This window comes from Salvia splendens, chromosome 1 (assembly GCF_004379255.2).
Source record: "Salvia splendens isolate huo1 chromosome 1, SspV2, whole genome shotgun sequence".
Classification (NCBI taxonomy): domain Eukaryota; kingdom Viridiplantae; phylum Streptophyta; class Magnoliopsida; order Lamiales; family Lamiaceae; genus Salvia; species Salvia splendens.
In genome coordinates this window covers 15,688,620-15,707,946 of record NC_056032.1, presented here as the reverse complement: position 1 = coordinate 15,707,946, position 19,327 = coordinate 15,688,620, and the positions used below count along the sequence as shown (strand labels likewise).

General features: G+C 39.1%; 3 protein-coding genes across 3 annotated transcripts; all 3 read right to left on the bottom strand.

Moving 5' to 3' along the window:
• Window positions 1-358: 358 nt before the first annotated feature.
• LOC121805112 (cucumisin-like) lies at window positions 359-4,114 on the bottom strand. Its single transcript, XM_042204933.1, has 10 exons — window positions 4,055-4,114; window positions 3,880-3,971; window positions 3,704-3,789; window positions 3,332-3,575; window positions 2,695-3,208; window positions 2,414-2,517; window positions 2,112-2,330; window positions 1,926-2,037; window positions 1,626-1,839; window positions 359-879 (listed from the first exon to the last, which is right to left on the bottom strand). Exons 1-10 carry the CDS (start codon window positions 4,112-4,114, stop codon window positions 359-361), a joined length of 2,166 nt encoding a protein of 721 aa, XP_042060867.1.
• A 942-nt stretch (window positions 4,115-5,056) lies between these two features.
• LOC121805036 (cucumisin-like) lies at window positions 5,057-9,073 on the bottom strand. The gene is made up of 10 exons (XM_042204818.1): window positions 8,956-9,073; window positions 8,524-8,612; window positions 8,346-8,440; window positions 8,028-8,271; window positions 6,983-7,496; window positions 6,678-6,781; window positions 6,304-6,522; window positions 6,116-6,224; window positions 5,817-6,030; window positions 5,057-5,574 (listed from the first exon to the last, which is right to left on the bottom strand). The coding sequence occupies exons 1-10, from the start codon at window positions 9,058-9,060 to the stop codon at window positions 5,057-5,059; spliced, it is 2,211 nt and encodes a 736-aa protein (XP_042060752.1). The 5' UTR covers window positions 9,061-9,073.
• A 5,830-nt stretch (window positions 9,074-14,903) lies between these two features.
• On the bottom strand, window positions 14,904-15,923 carry LOC121804947. The gene is made up of 2 exons (XM_042204713.1): window positions 15,426-15,923; window positions 14,904-15,335 (listed from the first exon to the last, which is right to left on the bottom strand). Exons 1-2 carry the CDS (start codon window positions 15,921-15,923, stop codon window positions 14,904-14,906), a joined length of 930 nt encoding a protein of 309 aa, XP_042060647.1.
• Window positions 15,924-19,327: the final 3,404 nt, after the last annotated feature.

The following is a 19,327-nucleotide window of genomic DNA, read 5'->3' as shown; positions in this document are numbered from 1 at the left end:
GCATAAGTTAAAATTAGAGAGGAGAAAAATGGGTTGAAATTATATAGTGGATGGTGAGGCCCATAAATGATAAAGTAAAAAAAATAGAAAAAAGTTTTCATAATTGGATATGGACTATTTCTATGAGATGGACGAAAAAAGAAATCAGACCTATTTCTATAAATGGAGTATAAGATAGATACTAATTTAATTGCGTAGTAGTAATATATTAACAAAGTCAAACAATTTCTTAAAACTCGATTCGATCATAAATACGATATTTATTCATGGACGGAGAGAGAGTAATTTAATGAACCAACCCTTAAAAGTGCATGGAAATTTGAACACACAACAATGCAACAAAGGATTTGAGTTATAACTAAATAGCATGAGCTACAATGGGGCTCCTTACTTGGTATGTACCATCATCCCACACCAAACACCCCGACACCACTCCACTCCCAATCGTTACATTAACTGTTACAACAAATTCTTGCGTCTCATCCACATATGTGAAGGAGAGCTCACTAGGTTGGACATGGACGCTCAGGCCCGGTGGCGCTGCCACAACAGCCTTGTAAGTAGACAACGGAGTCCCCACATTCGTTACACTCCGGTGGAACACTGCAGTGATTGAACTCCCCGAGACACTGGACACCGAGAAAGACGGATAGTTGAGGTCGTAGACTGTGCCATTGCTTGCTGCAGTGCAGGTTGAGTTGTCGCCGGTGACAAGCTGCAGGTTTTTGTTGCTATAGCCTTGGCCGCATAAGAACATGACGTAGTCCGCCTCCCCCATGTCATAAACTAGACCGGGTGATTTAGCCTTCAGAGGGTTGATGTGGCCGGAGCCATACGCGAACTCCGCTTCCCCGTTTCTCTCCGCACTCATCGGAAAAGCTGTCAAGCCATTATCGCTAATTAGTGACGGCAACAGATAGCTCAATAACTAGTGTCGGATAAATGACTGAAAAGCGTCAGTCACTAATTAGTGACAGATTAGTCCGTCACTAATACGAACTTACCAATGTTTCCCGTCAATAGGTGGATTAGTAACTTTAGTGGCAGACAAATCCGTCAATTAAATTTTTTAGTGACAGATCTGTCCATACTTAATCTGTCACTAACTCTGTTAAGTGCAGAAATTTTGCTAATTTTTTTAGTGACATATTAGCAAGTTTTTTTTGTTGCATAGAGATGTTTACTTTTGAATGACATGATGAAATCCAAAATTTAGTTAGAAAATGTCAATTTTGAGTGTTGGGGTTCAAACCATGCTTAATTAGAAAATATACCAGCAATATATACCCCGTCCGTCCCTTAAATTTTGTCACATTTTGATCGGGCAAGGATTCTAAGAAATGTAATGGAGGTGAGTTGATAAAGTTAATGGAATGTGAATTCTACTTTTAAATATTAGTTTTATAATAAAATGTGAGTGGAGATGAGTTAATGGAATGTGGGTTCAACTACCAAAAATAGTAAAAAGTGAAATGTGACAGATTTTGTGGGTGAGACGAAAATGAAAATATATGACAAATTTTTAAGGACGGGGGAGTAATTAACTGCAACCCCATATTTCGATTAGTATTAAGCATTTTGAGAAGTGTTCCAAAAACAAAACCAGACTAGTGCATCACAATCACCTGTGGTCATTAGAGCGGATTTGATGGCAGCAGGGGACCATGTGGGATTGAATGATTTGACGTAAGCTGCCGCACCGGAAGCATGGGGGCACGACATGGATGTTCCAGACACGATGTTGTATGCTACTACCCTTGTATCTTCAGGATATCCTGAGGCGGTACTAGCTTCGGACCATGCTGCAAGAATGTCGACTCCGGGTGCAGTAAGATCAGGCTAGGAAACATTTCAAGAATAAGTTGGGTCCCAATTCAAGAAATGGGATAACTTAACTTAGTAGGAGTACTATATATGTATGCCACCTTAAGGATGTCCTTGGTGAAGGGATTGGGACCCCTTGAGGAAAATGAGACAACATATGGAGCGAGTGCATCATTGACTTGATCACTCCTAAAAATGGTTGCTGTTGGACTCCTGCATGCCCAAAACAATGAGAGAAAAACCTACAATCTCAATCAAGTTAAACAAGAATGGGTACAAAAAAACACCTAGTTGTGTTGATATAATCATATACTTCGCCACCATCAAATAATCCCAAGTAAGAGGCAGGTAGAGGATAAGAGAGGGCCACATCTCTTAACTGATCCTCGCGCATTATAGCTCCGGCTGCACCAACCGCCACCACAGGCTCGCCATCACTCAGCCCATCGCAGAGGACAATTGTACCGTTAGCTAATTCAGGGTCCAAAGAATTTGGTAGGCAGTACCTAAAATCAATACATCACATGACATATGTGTCTCAGTCACAGTGTATCAAAACTTACATTCTGTTCCAAACCATACACCATACCTTGATTCTGTGTTGTTATATCCTCCGCCAGTGTTAGCCACATTTCCTCCATAGACTATCGGGTAGTCGTCCTTCTCTAAGGTGAACGTGTTCACCGATACTCCCTAGAAATAACATCACACAACATGCTATAAAATCCTCATAATTAAATTATACTACAAGTAACTTGTAGTACAAACATGGAACAACTCTGTATATGTTAAGGCGTAGTGGTTGAGTGGTCAATATCTAAGCTCTTTAAAGTCACACTTACCAAAGAAAAACATAGAACAACACATCACCTCATAAGTCTTGTTGTTACCCAACTTGACTCTAGTTAGGAACTTCCGGTCAATGGTGCTGGCTGCGACGGAAAGGGACCAGGGCGAGAAATTGACGATGGATTTGGGGTTGGGACCGGAATTACCAACAGCATTCGATGTAAGTATCCCATTTCTCATGGCGTGGAATGCACCAATTGCAATTGAATCATTGAAGTAATCAACAGGGGTTAATCCCCCTACTGATATGGAGATAATGTCGACTCCATCAGCAATCGCATCATCAAATGCAGCAAGAATGTCTGCATCCGAACATCCACCGTGCCAGCAGATCTTGTACACAGCAATGCGCGCAGAGGGCACTCCTCCGCGAGCTGTTCCAGCTGCTAAGCCATACAGATTCGCCCCGGGAACTGAGCAGCCGGCTGCTATAGACGCTGTATGTGTTCCATGCCCTCCATAATCTCTTGGAGATGGAGTATTTGGTGGAGCCATAGACCCTTCACTGTGGTAATACTTTGCTCCTATAACTTTGCTGCAAAACTTATGTTGGATGAGTTTTGAACAAAATATAATTCTCATTTGAAAAAAAATTCATTACTACCAATTAAGTTGTTAGGACAGTTTTGATTGTATATACAGACAGAAACTATCTTACTTGTTGCAAGTGAAGTTGGATGAGGATTGGCAGCTACCCTTCCATTTGGTGGGTGGAGGGCCGAAGCCTTGGTCGTCGAAACTGTGGGACTCCGGCCATATGCCGGAGTCCAGCATTCCGATAATGATGTCACTCTCAGACTGTGCTCTTTGTGCATTTAGAGGAAATCCCATGAAGTCCCACGACCGCGTCGTGTGCAGTTGCTTTTTCGTGTTTGGAAACACAGAGACCACACCTTCCAAGTCTGTAAACATCAAGAATTAGTGTTTACTTTGAGTAATAGGATTACTAATTTAATTTTTACTTTGATAGATTGATTAATTTTGAAATTATTTCTCTAACAAGGAGAGAAGCTCTTTGAAATTAAATTACTAGCAATCTTGTTTTTGTGTTCCTCGGTGAGCTTGGCGACGAACCCATTGAAGCTTCTCGTGTAACTATAGAGCCACGGCTCGGCACTAACAAATCACATCGCGCATTAAAAGAGAAGCTCTTAGAAATTAAACAAGAAACAACTGATTCTTGAGTAACAAGTGAGATTGGAAAACCTGCCCAAAGTGGCATGTAGCAAGCTCTTGTGCTGCGTTGTAGCAGAGAAATCGCCTCCCTTTGGTCGATCGCCCATATAAACTATGTACACCTATAAATCGAAACAACCTTTAAAATGTATATTTATCAATATCAGAAACCAATACAAAATGTAATAGTAGCAACTTGTTTTGCCTTTAGATGTTGAGAATTTGCCATAACTAGCGAGAACAGAGCAACCGTTACAACGGCCATGCATAAAGCTAAAGTTGCCATGGAAATGTAGAGGATTTTGGAATTAGAGGTGCAGCTATAAGCCAATTATTTACTTGAATTAGTGGACTTTGAGAACTCAAAACACTGATGTTAACGAAACGGCTGACAAATGAGAGCCGGCCTTGTAATGAAAGTGGGATATATATGGTCTTTTCATCAATAGATAAAAGCTTTCTTATGTCTTCTTTCTAAACTAAATTAGATGGGCGGCTACTTGGCTAATATACTAAGTTTAATTTGTCATGTTTCCAAAAACTTATGCTTCAGGAAAGAATACTCCTAATTAACCTAAAAACAAAACTAGAACTCTAAATTAGATTAACTCGATAAAATATCACCCCAACTCATTTGGTTTAACTCATGCACAAGCTCAATATAACTAATCTCGGATTATGAACTCGATATAACTTGTCTATATAATTTACTTAATTGGTAATATGATTCTATGAATATTACATATCTACTCAACTTATAAGCTAATAAAGTTACAAAGTTTCCTATAATATAAACTTGCTCTAAAGTAATTGACTTTTCTATTTATATCTTAATTCAAAAGATCTCAAAAAACTTTATTTTCACTCTCACTTTATCCTCTCTACTTTTCACTCTCTTCTATTTTATTATCTATTTATTTAATATAATATACATCTCTTTCTTAATCTCCATTTTGAAAAGAAATTATTCTACTACCGCAGAACGGAGAGTGTACTATTTATCAGAACAAATTAAAATAAGAGTTAACATATAAAACATAAATGTTTAATTATGCAGGATACAAATGCCATAATTATATGGACTTAAATAAAAATGCTTCACCAAACAATTGAAATACAATCGCCCTTAAGCTTATTGAAACTCACCAACAAAATTAAACCAAAATAACAATAACAATATAATCTCAATTTATTAAAAAAAAAAGGATCAGAAAGCATCAGTACTGTAAGCAACAATAGGGCTCCTGACTTGGTAGGTTCCATCATCCCACACCAACGACCCTGACACCATTTCACTCGCAATGGCGGCGCTCACTGTCACAACAAAGCTCTGCTTCTCCCCCACCGACTTGAACGTCAGACTGCTCGGCTGCACACTCACGCTCAGCTCCGACGGCGCAGCCACCAACGCCTTGTACGTGGACGTCGCGGACCCCACGTTCGTCACAGTCCTGTGGAAGACGGCTGTGACGGGGCCGCTCAGTGTGAAGGACGGGTAGTTGAGGTCATAGGCTGTGCCGTTGTTGGCTGCCGTGCAGGTTGAGTTGTCACCGGTTACGAGCTGCAGGTTTTTGCTGCTGTAGCCTTGCCCGCAGAGCAGCTTCACGTAGTCGGCCTCTCCGAGGTCATACACCAGACCCGGGGATTTCGCCTTCAGAGGGTCGATGTGGCCCGACCCGTACGCGAACTCCCCATCCGAATTTTCGTTCACGGTCATCACGGCGGCTTGAGCACCATACCAAGTATTGTGTTAGTTCATTTAAATTAAAACACTTTAATTTAGTGCAGTACATGGTCAATTGTCAAAAATAGTGATACAAATAATAAGGGACCGACTAAAATAGAAAATTGAGAAACACTTTAATTTAGTGCGGGGTCAATTGCCAAAAAATATTGAGTCAAATAATAAGGGACGGACTAAAATAGAAACTGAGAGTATAATGGGAACAGAAAGGATTGATAGTTACCGGTGGTCATTAGGGCGGACTTGATGGCGGCAGGGGACCATGTAGGGTTGAAGGATTTGACATAGGCGGCGGCAGCGGAGGCATGGGGGCAAGACATGGATGTTCCGGAGATGATGTTGTACGCTACAACTCTATCATCTCCGGGGATGCCAGTGACCGTGGTAGCCCCCGACCACGCCGCTAGAATATCGACTCCTGGTGCGGTAAGATCAGGCTGCAGAAGAAACAAAATGATGAAAACTCTAAGATCATTAATTAATTAGTAGGTGTATATGAAGATAGCTAATTAACTACTCCACCTTAAGAATGTCCCTTGTGATGGGATTTGGGCCTCTTGAAGAAAAGGAAACAACAAATGGAGCTGTTTGATTGAATTCAGTGCTCTTGAAGATGGTTGCTGTGGGATTACTATATATGCCAAGAACAATGAGTAATATAATTAAATAAAAAATGGAAGCAAAAGAAAAAATGATGAGAATAGAAAAACCTAGTTTTGTTGATGTAATCGTAAACTTGAGCGCCATCTAGTAATGACAAGTATGATGCTGGCAGAGGAAATGCGAAGGCGGTGTCGTTGAAGATATCGCCGTTCATTATAGCTCCGGTGGCGCCTGCAGCTGCCGGTCCATCTGCATCATTAAGCTCATCGCAAAGAACAATGGCGTCTTTTACTAGTGTTTGGTCCAACGTGCCTGCTTCGCAATATCTGCATCAATTATGTACCAAATCACACAGGACATTATGATTTTCCATTAAAAAATATCTCTATCTTTGTTTCTCTTCAATAATCACTGAATTTTCAGGTTTATTGTAGTTTAAGTGAAGTGGATGTAATCATCATATCCATGATATATATGTTACCTTGATATGGATCCATCAACACCTGCACTAGTATTGGGCACATTTCCTCCATAGACTAAATTGTAACTCTCCTCTGGTAGGGTGAATGTGTTTACCGTAACTCCCTGAATAGAAAAAGTAGTTAGTGGATTGTAGGTCTCATTTTTAATATCAATTTTATAATGGAATGTGGGTGAAAAAGTTAGTATAATGTGGAGTCCGCATGTCAAAAGTGAAAAAAGTAAATGGATGTTTAAATTCTGTACATTTCAAAATGACAAAATGGTGCTTTAAATTAGTCGATCAATTTTGAATTGGTAATTTACCTCATAAGTAGCGTTGTTTCCCAACAAGACCTTGGTGAGGAACTTCCTATCAATGGTGCTGGCTGCAACCGAAAGCGACCACGGTGAGAAGTTGACGATGCTCTCAGGTTCCGGCCCCGAGTTCCCCGCGGAGTTCGAGGTCAGAACGCCGTGTTTCATGGCGTGGAAAGCGCCAATGGCAATGGGATCTCCGAAGTAGTCGACGGCGAAGAAGCCACCGACGGAGATGGATATAATGTCGACTCCGTCGGCAATGGCGTCGTCGAATGCGGCGAGAATGTCTGCATCGGAGCAGCCGTCTAACCAGCAGATCTTGTAGACTGCAATGCGCGCGGATGGAACTCCTCCGCGCGCTGTTCCGGCTGCCAAGCCGTACATGTTGGCCCCGGAGACCAACCCTCCGGCTGCCGTGGACGACGTGTGCGTTCCGTGGCCTTCTGAATCCCTCGGCGATGGGAAATCCGGTGGGCTGATGCTCCCGTCGCTGTGGTAGTACTTTGCTCCTATGATTTTACTGCATAGAATGGTAGCCACAATTCTTAGGTTCATTTTTAGGGTTTACAATTTTTGAAATATGAATGACAAATTGTTAGAAATGGTCACTCACTTAAGTGCCTTATCCATTCATTTATAGTATAGCCAATATCACTATTTTGTTGCTGTGGGAACAGAAGGGGTTTCAATGCAAATATTGTTAGAAAAAAAAATTTAACGGCATATGAGATTTTTTTAATGCTATTAAGAATGCTAATTTGTCTACTTATACTATCAATGCTTCATAAAGTGTTCTTAATGTATTGGTGTGCAAACTAAAATTAATAGACACAAATAAAAGCCCTAAAAAAGTAAAAGAATAAGATAATTTTTCATAACTTAGAAATGCTTTCTTTTATATCTTAAATGAGTTATTTTTTTAAAAAAAAATTCAAAAGCTAATAATTGCGTCTCAATTTTTGTATCCTAAAAGATCGGTAAGTTTTTAGTAGCGTAAGTGCCGAATGAAACAAGCACATCATATTGAAAAGGTAAACTGAGAAATACTGACTTGTTGCAAGTGAAGTTAGATGAGGATTGGCAAGTGCCCTTCCACTTGGCTGGCGTGGGACCAAAGCCGGTGTCGTTGAAACTCGGGGACTCGGGCCAGATTCCGGTGTCCAGCATTCCGACAATGACATCACTCTCTGTCTGAGATCTTTCCGAGTTCACAGGAAAGCCCATGAAATCCCACGATCGCGTCGTGAGCAGCTGCTTTTTGGTGCTAGGAAACACAGACACCACTTCCTCCAAGCCTGAAATTAAGGTGATTACAACTCCGCACCTCTTAATTAATAGCCTCCCAGTTCGTGTAGAAAATAAAACTTACTAGCAATTTTGTTCTTCTCATCCTCACTTAGCTTCGCCACAAAGCCACTGAAGCTTCTCTTGTAGCTGTGGAGCAAAGACTCCGACGCCCTTTTGCTGAATTCAGAAATATATTAATTATATAGAAACATATTAAATTATTTTTATTTTCCAATTATACATGAAATTAATCTATCAACCTCCCCAGAGTAGCCTGTAGAAGGCTCACGTGATGTGCCGAAGCAGAGATGCCACCTTTAGGGAGATCTCCCATGTATACCACGTACACCTATTAACAAATCCATATACTTGCTTGGAAAACAAATTGATGAAACAAACTCAAATTTGTTTGAATGAAACATACTCCCTCCGTCCCGCAATAGGAGTCCTATTTAATTATGGCACGGGTTCTATGAAATGTAAAGAAAAGTGGATTGAATAAGTTAGTGGAATATGAGTCTCACTCTTATATATATTAGTTTTATAATAAAATATGAGTGAAATAAGTTGGTGATATAGGGTCTACTTAGCATTTATGGTAAAAGTGAAATAACACTCTTATTATGGGACAGACTGAAATGACAAAATAGGACTCTTATTGTGTGACGGATGGAGTATAATATTATATATACCTTGTGATCAGAGGGGTTTCCTCTACAGCTAATGACCATAGAGAATAGAGCCATGCATATATATAAAAGAGCCTTCCATGGAGGAGAAATTGGTGTGTTTGCCATGTCAAAATGAAGAGTTTTGAGGTTTAGATATGGATGTGTGTTTCTTGCATGTATTGCAATAAAAGCATGAATATATATAACGAGATGTCAACTGTGATATATTGTACAAACCGCCTACAAATACTCTGTCCAAAAGCCGGCTCTACCCAACAATGCTTCACGCTGTAATTTCTATTCTTTATTTATTTATTTATAAATTGATAATAACCATTTAAATTACGGTGTTTGATCAAATTCTGGTCGATCCCAAAAGATTTGAAATCGGAATTATAAATTATGAAGTTTCAATTATTCACAATTGTGTCATCCGTGTATAAAACGTCTTCAGTGACGCTCAAAACGATATTTTTTATTAACGTAGGTGAGAAAAGAGAATGAAAAGAAATGAAAAAAATTATTTATTTTAATGGAACAATAACATTTTGAAAAGACATAATTTGATGAGAAAATTAAGAAAAAATTAATATTTTGTGATTTAATATTATAGTAGCATTTTTTATTTTTATAAATTGATCAAATTTTGACCAAATTGCGAACTTCAATTGGCTATTATCCCATCTGTAAATGTAGATTTTAAATTTATCATTACTAATGATGAAGGGAGTCGGATATACCTCTTTTTCAGCATCTACTTTGGACAAAATGTGATAATATTAAGGAATACATAGCTTATTCGAGTTTGTAAAGTCAACGCCCAACTTTTTGCTAATTAAGATATTTATTCTATAACTATTTGCATTTTCATCTCGTAATTTTTTACAAACTTATTTTTACCATTGAATTCTAGTACTCCCTCCGTCCATGTCAACTCCATTCCATGTTAACAGAGACGCTTATTTTGTGCACTTGTTTTGATAAAATAATACTTCCTTCGTCCCACAATAAGAGTTACATTTTGTCATTTCAGCCCGTATCACAATAAGAGTCACATTTCACTTTTATCATAAATGGTAAGTAGGTCTTAGATCCACTAACTCACTTCACTCACATTCTATTATAAAATTAATATAAAAAATGGACCTCATATTCCACTAACTTTTCCACTATTATTATTTACATTTCTTAAAATCTATGTCCACACCAAATGTGATTCCTATTATAGAACAGAGATAGCAATAAACAGTTAAAGTGGAGAAAAATCAACTAAGAGAGAGAAAAATGTAGACTATACTTTTTTGTCTCTCTTACTTTACTATTTCTCCACTTTAAAATTCTACTCCCTTCATCCGCCATTAGGAGTCCCATTTTTTGGAGGCACTGATTTTAAGAAATGTTAAGAAAAATTGGTGGAAAAAAGTTAGTGGAATAAGGGTCACTTGTATAGTAATAGTTTTAAACGAAGTGTGAGTGAAATGAGTTAGTGGAAGGTGGGATCCTATTACCATTTATGGTAAAAGTGAACAAAGACTCCTATTCGCGGACGGACTAAAATGGAAAAACGGGACACCTATTCGCGGACGGAGGGAGTATCTCTTAATTGATTTTTCTCCACTAACTACTCCCTCAGTCCGCCATTAAATTCCCCATATTTGACTAGCACGGGTTTTAAGAAATTGTTTAAAACTTTATGAAATAAAGTGGGTAGAAAAGTTGGTGGAATGTGGGACCTACTTTTATATATTAGTTTTATAATATAATATGAGTGCAATGAGCTAGTAGAACGTAGAGCCTACTTACCAAATATGGTAAAAGTGAAATGAGACATTTGTTGGGGGGAGTATAATACATTATCCTACACATATAAGCAATTGTTAATTAAAAAATACTCCCTCCGTCCCAAAAAAATATGTGGTAGTTAAAGTAGAATGGGAGGCACGGATTTTAAGAAAAATTGGTAAAGTAAGAGAGATGAGGATGATGGTATAGTAAAGTGAAAGAGAGGAGAAGAATGATAGTTAAAGTAGTGTTAGTGGATAGTAGGACCTGCATTATTAAATTGATACTCCATCCGTCCCACTTTAGGAGTCACATTTGAGTTAGGCACGAGTTTTAAGAAATGTAAAGGAAAATTGGTGAAAAAAGATAGTGGAATCTGAGTCCTACTTTTATATATTGGTTTTATAATAAAATGTGAGTGGAAAAAATTAGTGGAATGTGGGACCTATTACCATTTATGGAATATTTTAACCGAGACTCTTAAAGTGGAACATCCAAAAATGGTAAATCAGGACTCCTAAAGTGGGACGGATGGAGTATAACTTTTCAAAAATAGAATGCACATATTTTTGTGGGACGGACGAAAATGGAAATTGCACATATTTTTATGGGACGGAGTGAGTATGAGATATGAAGTCAAACAATGTACTGCAACCTTATGATATTATTGATATCTTACTATGCAATAGCTGTAGATAGATTACGACATATTTAAGTATGCACCTTTACATTGATGAGATGGAATTAATCTAACTAGATGAAGAATGGTGGCGTATTGTGGTCTACTAAATTATTACATATCGTTCTTGATTAGTTTCTACTATTCTTATTTATCATCATATTTTACTTTTTATTTGCAATTGAATTAGGTTTGTATAATGCGATGTTTCAAATTAGTTATTACATTTTTATTTATATGCATTAAGGGTGGGAAGCAACAAAAACTTCAAATCCGATCATATAAACCCGATTTTGGAAAATGTAACAAGTGACAAAATTAAGATCCTAAATTCAGTGTTTTATACTTACACCATCCCACAAGAATATGCATTCTTTTCTTTTTAGTCCCAATTTTGGAAACTCTTCATCTTTAATGAGGTGGAACCTATTCTCTACTAAGAGCATTAGCAATAGGGGGCGATCAATTGAGCCTATGATCGGCTCCCACATGATCGGCCCCTCATTGTGAAAGAGGGGCCCGATCACCGCCCCATTCCACCTCCCCCATTTGAGTCGTTGTATCGGCTCTAGCCGATCCCATAGGGCCTTTGATCGGCTCTCCATTGTGGAGATAGGGCCAATCATCGATTTTTTTATTTTTTATATTTATTCAATTTTTATCCTCTAAACATACATCCATACCCCATTCTTCATTTCATGCAATTCTTCTTACTTTATACTTCTTTTCCTCTCTCTACAAGATGAATTCTGACAACACTCTGCAAAATTTCGGCGATTGAAGCCCATACACGGGCTAAACCTAAATTCCCCTCGAACCCCAACTCCACCCAGTTTTCAAATTCTCTCCTCCAACTAAGTCCCAGGTGGAAACCTATTCGTTTGAAGGACCCAATTCCTCAGTGGTCACCAATTCACCGCAGGCAACCAATTCGCCCCTGGGTTCATTGCTTTCTTAGGTAGTGGGGGTCTTCTGTATTTCACCCGGAACCTATACGAAAACCTCCCTCAATTCTCCGGGAACGCCTTTGTCGGAGCTGGTAGACTGTTGACCCTACAAGCATTCCAATTGAGCATTGGAAGAGGAATTGACCTAAATTACGGGGACACTGTCTACTAGCCAAAAATGTTGAGTTCGACGCCCGGTTCTCACGGATCCACAACTGTTTCAGTCAGAGATCTGACCTTCAGCACGGAAGAGTATGAGGTGGAGGAGATGCACCTTTCTCCTCCCAAGGAGAAGGCGAAGGCCGCAGAGCCATCTACACCTCAGAAGGTTAGGAGGCGGCCGCGAACAAAAAACCATGTTGCTGAGACGCTTGCTCTGGCGAGGTGTTGGATAGATATCGGTAGGGATGTCAATCGGGCCGACCCGTCGGATTTCGGGCCAACCCTACTCAGGTTGCGGGTCAATCAGGTGCAGGCTAATCGAGTTGTGATTTCTTTCCGGTTTTGAAAGTTCAACCCTAACCCTAAAAACTCGGGTTTCGGGCTAGCCCAGCGGGTTAATCGGGTTGCTACCGATAATATTAACATGCGATCAATCGAATAAATAATTATTAAAATTAGGGTTTTTGGCTTTAAAAACCAAAAACTTTCCCCGAATTCCGGTTTTTCCCCCGAACTTTGAGATTGGATTTTAAAACCACGAACTTTCACTTTGTTTGCTATTTCCCCTGACGGGTCAGCAGCCAAACCCGGCTTGTCTATGTGTCATCTTTAATCCTATTTGTCAATAAAGTGATTAGTTAGATCCTATTTGGAAAAAACACTACATACAGTCACAAATAATATTATACAAAAATATAATAACTTTCCTCCTTAAACAAATAGCCAAATGCTTAAACAAATACTCCATTCGTCCCAGTTTTGGACTCACATTTTTCCATAAAAGTCCGTCCCAATTTAAGAGTCACATTTAGAATTTTCCATATTTGGACATAAAATTTTACCCCATTATTCAATAAAATTACACCCAAATGCCATTATCTACACAAAATAAACCCAAAAATAAAACAAAAACTTAACCCCCCTAACCCCACCCCCAACCCCCCTCATTTGACTTTCATTTCTCTCTCACTCCACCTTCCCGTCTCTCTCTATTCCTAATCGAAGGAACCCTAATCGACTCCTACTATAATTGTCGATCTAAATCCGACGATTACTCCATCACCGTTCGCTTCTCATGGCCGATGAATGGGATGCTTTGCCAGAGTTTGAATTGTTGCCATCTTTCGATACACCCCTTGAAACCCTAATCGTCCCTGATACACCACCGGAAGTCATTGCGCGGTGGGAAATCGAACGACCGGTTGATTGGTACCACCGATCAGAAAATCCACGACGGTTTGGGGGCGTTGACGGGTCTGAGGTCGTCGAAGAAACTGAGATTCCCCCACCGGCTGAGGTCTTCGACGGATCCGAAACCCAGCCACCGTCTGAGGGCTTTGACGGGTCTGAACGTCAACCACCGTTCCAGCCCTATGATGACTCTGAAACGCAGGCACCGTCGGATGGCTTTCACGGATCTGAACATCCACCACCGTTCCAGCCCTACGAAGACTCTGAAATGCAAGCACCATCCCTCCCCTTTGACGCATCTGAACCTCAACCACAGTCTTCATCAAAGGTGGAGTACACCGAGAATAAAAAAGCAATGTTGTTGATCTTGTTGCCTAGCATGAAAGATCTCCTCTAATATGTGAGTATTTTTTCAATTCTAAGCCACCCCCTCTGTAGGGTTTGGAGGTTGTTTCAGTTGAATTGATTGAGGTTTATTGTTGCCTTGGTTGTGTTGGTTTGTTTGCTACTCCTTGATGAAGTTTTTCTGATGAATTACATGTGATAATCTGTGTATTCACTGCATTGGTAGGTTTTTTATGAACTTAGCCACCCATTTGATGGTTTGGAGGCTCTGATTTGCAATTTTGCTCCTCTGTGATGAAGTTTTTCTGAGAGTTTTGCATGCTCAGCTATGATGCCTCTGTATTGGTTGGTTTTTTTTGTGAACTTAGCCACCCCTTTGATGGTTTGTAGGCTCTGATTTGCAATTTTGCTGTCTTTGGTTGGTTTGTTGGCTCTGATTTGTAATTTTACTCCTCTGTGATGAAGTTTGTGTGATTATAATCCACACATGTATTAGGTTTGGAGGCTTAAGTCTTATGATGAAACTTTGCTGAGGGTTTTTTTAAAAAATACACACACCAACCATGACTTACACTTGGAATTCATACAAAATCCAGCTTCTAGAGCTGTAAGCAAGCCTAGTTACCCTATCCCAGAATGCAGCCTAGTAATCCTAACTCAAAATGAAGGCTATAACCAAAAAAACAAGTTTACATACTAAACACCAACCTATTTTGATGCTTATACTGTAAACTCCATGATCCAAGTGGCCTAGCTAGAAATCTAAAACATTGATTAGATGCCCTATGTCATATGAGGCACCCACATCATTTTGAGGGAGTAGTAGATACTCCAAGCTTTCCCTTACCAGATTCTCTTCAACTTCAAGTGATGTAGGAAGCCCCATTGTCCTTCTCAGCCTTTCTTTGTTCAAGTGGGGTATTTTTGTAGTTGTTGCCCCCATGCACTTCTAAGATCTTGCTGAGACAGCTTTGCAATGTTAAGAAAACATTGTTCAGAGTTTGTGGTGTGAGTTCCTCAAAAGAACTCCAAACATTACCCAATAATTCATCTATATTGGTGGCTAGTTTATCATCTTGTAGTGATTGTATGGCCCTAAAAAAGTCAAGGTCCAATAGATTGGTGTCTGGGGAGTTGACTGGTTGGCTAATTAGATGGAATTTAAATCCATCTGAACTTGAAAGAGCCTCAAATTGTGAGTCAGATGAGTTTAGGTGAGGTGTGGCATTGTCTTGTTGGATATATATCTCCTTGCTTGCATTGGCTGGCCACTTAGCCTTAATTGCTGGAATAATCTGTGCATTATGTATGAATAAATGAATGAATGGCTAAGTGATGGCATTACCAATGTCTGATAGGAATGTGAGTTAAAAAAATATTCATACCTGATTCAAGAGGCATTCTCTCATTGCTTCCTTGTTAACTGATGGGATAGGCTTTATCTCCAGTGTCCCTCTTGGCCTATTCTTTGACTTCCTTTTGGCTGGAACTTGTTCTGTGAATGGGAATATGCCTATTTTACCATCAAAGATGGTCTTCCCATCTGTGCCAAACTGTGGCCTACTTACAGCACCCATGAACATCACTTTTGTGATGAATCTTTTTGATTTGCAAGACCTGTAAGACTCATCCTCATCCGGCAACAGGTAGTATCTGTCTGAAGCCTTTGTCATGTAAAACCATTTCTCATCAATATGAACTGTGTTGTGCATTGCATGATAAAGAAGCTTCCCTTCATCTATAGCTGACTGAATATGAGTAAGACACCATCTCATTCTACTAATTTTGTTTGCTTCAGTGAGTGCTGGCTTTATGGCATTTGTATGTGGCCTTATCAGGTTATTCTTTGCCCATCTACCAATTGTGGTCTTGCTAACTTCCATCTTACAAGCAAGTTTTCTATAGCAAGATCTCTCAAGAAAAGATAAATTTTTGAACTTATCTTCATCAAAATTTAGTTTACCTATTTTCTTAGTATATCCTGATGCTCTGCCCATCATGATAACAGGTTTCCCATCTTCAATGTGCTGCTTGGCTATCCCCCATAAGCGGCTCACTGTCCTTCTGTGCACTTTGAATCTCTTGGCTGCCTCTTGAAATGAACCATGTGGCAGTGCTCCAGCTTGGCATTGCCGTTGAAGGAACTGCACAATATGGTTCTTCTTTTGGCTGCTCTAACTCAGGGTGGCTCTCGGCCCTTGCTCTGGTTCTGCCTCTTGAATCTGCTCCTGCTCCATCTCTTGCTCCATATCTTGCTCCATCTCCATTGCCCTATGATGAGAATTCTCTGAGGGTAATTTAGCTATAAATACCTTTGGTTGGTTTGTTGGTAGGTGGAGTTCAAGTTTTTAGAGTAATGGTGAAGTGAATGTATTTATAGGTGTAGTTTAGCTTAAATTTGATTTTTGGATTTTTCCTTTCATGGGATTGTAATGAATTTTCCCCCCCCTTAATTTGGAGTTTGAGTTAGTGAAAATGGAATTTGGTTCCCTCTTTAAATTTGTTGAGATGTGATGGCCGAAAAACATGGGTTTGCAATGTGTGAAACATTTTTTTTATTTTAACTTTGGCATAACTTAATTTTTTGTAAAGAAAAAAAGAGTAAACAAGTTGGAAAATTAAAAAGCATAAGTTTAAATAATTTAAACAAACAAACTTATAGTAAGTCAAAAAGAAACAATTTTAAAATCTAAAAAGTCAACTCATCTCATTTTCCACCAACTCACTTCATTTATTACACACTCCACCATCTCACTTCATTAATTACACAGTCCACCAATTCCTTAAAATCCATGTCATAACTAATACCACTCCAAATGTGGGACGGAGGGAGTAGCACATTTCCTAAATAGCACAACCGACACAAACATAATGTTAGGGTTTTTCATCAATCTTCTTCCTTCCTTCTCTGTCGCATATTTGGGGATTTTTGTCTGCAAAAATCTTTGAATCTTTGATTTTTGTGTGCGCAGAGAGTGGATTTCTGGCGCGAAGCGTGGGTTCTCAAAGAAGGTGGGAAGTTGAATCGACGAAAACATCCAACACATACAAAAATGGAATGAATTGACTTACGTAAACACCAAAAACTCACTAAATTGAATCGCCTACCTGAGATGGACCGAATATGGCTGAAATCGGAGTGAGGACACTAGCAAAATCGGTGCCCACGAATTTTGAGATTGAATTTCGCAAATGTTTGGGTTAATTGTGAGGGTTGTGTTTTAAATGTTACTGGGTGTAAAAACGATGTCGTTTACGGTAATAAAACCGGCATCCAGGTCATTTTTCCGATATTCCACGTTGGACAATTTTGCGCCGAAAATGTGTTACTCCGGTCGGGTTGGGAAATAGCAAACAAAGTGAAAGTTCGTGGTTTTAAAATCCAATCTCAAAGTTCATGGGAAAAACTGGAATTTGGGGAAAGTTTTTTATTTTTAAAGCCAAATAAAAATTACTAATATTCATACAATTTAAAGCATTTAATTATGATATATTTGAGATATATGCTTAAACTCAATCATAAACATGATCAAATACTAATATTTGAGATATTTCGTGGAATTTTAATACATGTTTTAGAAATGTATATATTTTTTAGTGAATTTGAAGTTTTTAATTTATTTATCAATTATTATATTAATAAAAATTCAATACTCCTTCCGTCCCATTAAATATGTAACATTTGCTTTTCGGCACGAGATTTTATGTAGTGTTGTTTTGTGAGTTAATGAAGAGAGAGTAAAGTAAGAGAGAAGAAAAAGTAGAGAGAGTATTGTTTCCATTTTTAGAAACATTTCATTTTTAATGGGACATACCAAAAATGAAAACGTTTCATTTCTAATTGGACAGAGGGAGTATATAATTTGTATATTTAATATAAAATTGAAAGTTATTTTTTAGTTAAAATTGAAAGTGTCGAATTAGGAGTAAAAAATTGAATAAAAATAGAATAATAGAATAATAGAAATTAATAAGTGTCTGGCCCTAACGGGTTTTGGGTTAATCGGGTGCGGGTTAAGCGAGTTTTTATTTTATCGGGCTAGAAATTTTCGGCCCTAACCCTATAAATTTGGCGGCTATTCGGGCCAACCCACGGATTATGGGCTACATTGACATCATAGATATCGGTGAGGATCCGATTGTAGCCAACAAATCAATGGAAGCAGGGTTTCTGGGTCCACATCGCGCAACGCTACAATCATCCTAGAGTGAAGCCCGATGGGGCACCGACTCACAAGCCGGTCGAGCTCCTCAAGCCTTTTGAGCATGTAATGTACAACATCGGTAAGTTTCATGGCATCTACGAGAACAACCGTCGATCAATGACGAGCGGAATGAGCTACGACGATGTCCGAGAGTTGTCGAATGCCCAGTTCATGACCACCATCCACAGTATGGGCTTTAATAACTGGGAAGCCTATCACAAACTGAAGGATCACCCCAAATTTCAAATCAGAATTCGAGCGGCAATGGCGCAAGGCTCGAGAAGGACGAGGCTCATCGGATCCCAGAGTTTGAGCAGCGGCGGACCGGCGCCAACCAACTTGACTAAGTCGGTTGAGGTGAGTTAACCCACTCCTCAGCGTCCGATCGGAGGGAAAGCGGCGAAGGCAGCGGCGAAGGGGAGGGGGAAGACACAGTCGAGCGTCTCACAGACCGAAGTTAGCGTGGAAGGTGAGCTAAGAGTAGCCAACTACGCTACGCTGCACAAGTTCTACAAGCTGTACGAAGAGGCACCAGACGAGCGGATTAGGACGGACATCTGGAAAACAATCACGAAGATGAAGAAAATACTGGGTCTGGATGACGATGACGTTTGAGTTAGTATCTTGTGGGTTTTTATCTGTGTTTTTTTAGTTGGTTTTTTTCTGAAATTTTTTTAATGTAAGAATTTGTTTTTAATCAAGTACGTTTTTATAATTTATTTGTCTTTAATTTATTTTCATTTATTGCATTTTATTTGATACCAACAATTAAAAATGAAATATACGAATATTGATGATGTGGAAATGAAATGGGAAGTGGGATAGACGTCCTTTTATAATAAGTGGGGTAAAATGCTGACGTTTAAATAATACTCCCTCTGTATTCAAAAAATAGAAACCTTTGAAACGGAACGGGTTTTAATGAACAATTGGTAAAGTAAGTGAAAAGAATTGGTAAAGTAAGAGAGAGGAAAAAAATGAGTAAAGTAAGAGAGAGGAAGAGAAAAAATAGTGAAAGTAGAGTTAGTGGATTGCGGGGTCTATGTCCTAAAATAGAAATATTCTAAAGTTTTTATTTTTAA